The sequence below is a fragment of the Calidris pugnax genome, unplaced genomic scaffold (genome assembly GCF_001431845.1).
Source record: "Calidris pugnax isolate Ruff unplaced genomic scaffold, ASM143184v1 scaffold151, whole genome shotgun sequence".
Taxonomy (NCBI): Eukaryota; Metazoa; Chordata; class Aves; order Charadriiformes; family Scolopacidae; genus Calidris; species Calidris pugnax.
In genome coordinates this window covers 177667-178062 of record NW_015090874.1, presented here as the reverse complement: position 1 = coordinate 178062, position 396 = coordinate 177667, and the positions used below count along the sequence as shown (strand labels likewise).

The 396-nt window shown below is 71.5% G+C and overlaps 1 protein-coding gene across 1 annotated transcript in view; it reads left to right on the top strand.

The window, feature by feature from the left end:
* Positions 1-43: 43 nt before the first annotated feature.
* AMPH (amphiphysin) overlaps positions 44-396 on the top strand; it is a 152164-nt gene continuing 151811 nt past the window's right edge. The window contains exon 1 of the mRNA XM_014946158.1: positions 44-312. Coding sequence (XP_014801644.1) covers positions 244-312 — 69 coding nt within the window. The 5' untranslated portion in view covers positions 44-243. The remainder of the gene's footprint in view (positions 313-396) is intronic.

Sequence of the window (396 nt, the reverse complement as noted above, 5' to 3'; positions counted from 1 at the left end):
CCCCGCCGTCCCCCGGAGGCGGCGGGGGCGGCGGAGGCCCCGCCTCTCCCCGCGCTGTCTTTAAGGCCCTCCTCCTCCTCTTTGCCTTCCTCCTCCTCACCCTCCCTCTCTCCATCCATCCATCCCTCCATCCCTGCCTCGCCACCGGGCTCTGCCTCGCCCGTTTCCCCCCTCTCCTTCCTTCCCCCTCACCCCCTCCCCTCCATTTTCCCTCCCTCCCCCTGCCCACCCCCGCCGCCAGCCATGGCCGACATGAAGACCGGCATCTTCGCCAAAAACGTCCAGAAACGCCTCAACCGCGCCCAGGAGAAGGTGCGACGCGGGGCGGGTAAAGGGATGGGGCGGCGGGGGGTACGTACTGAGGAGGGGTGGCGGGACCGGGGGGCGGCCCCGCGG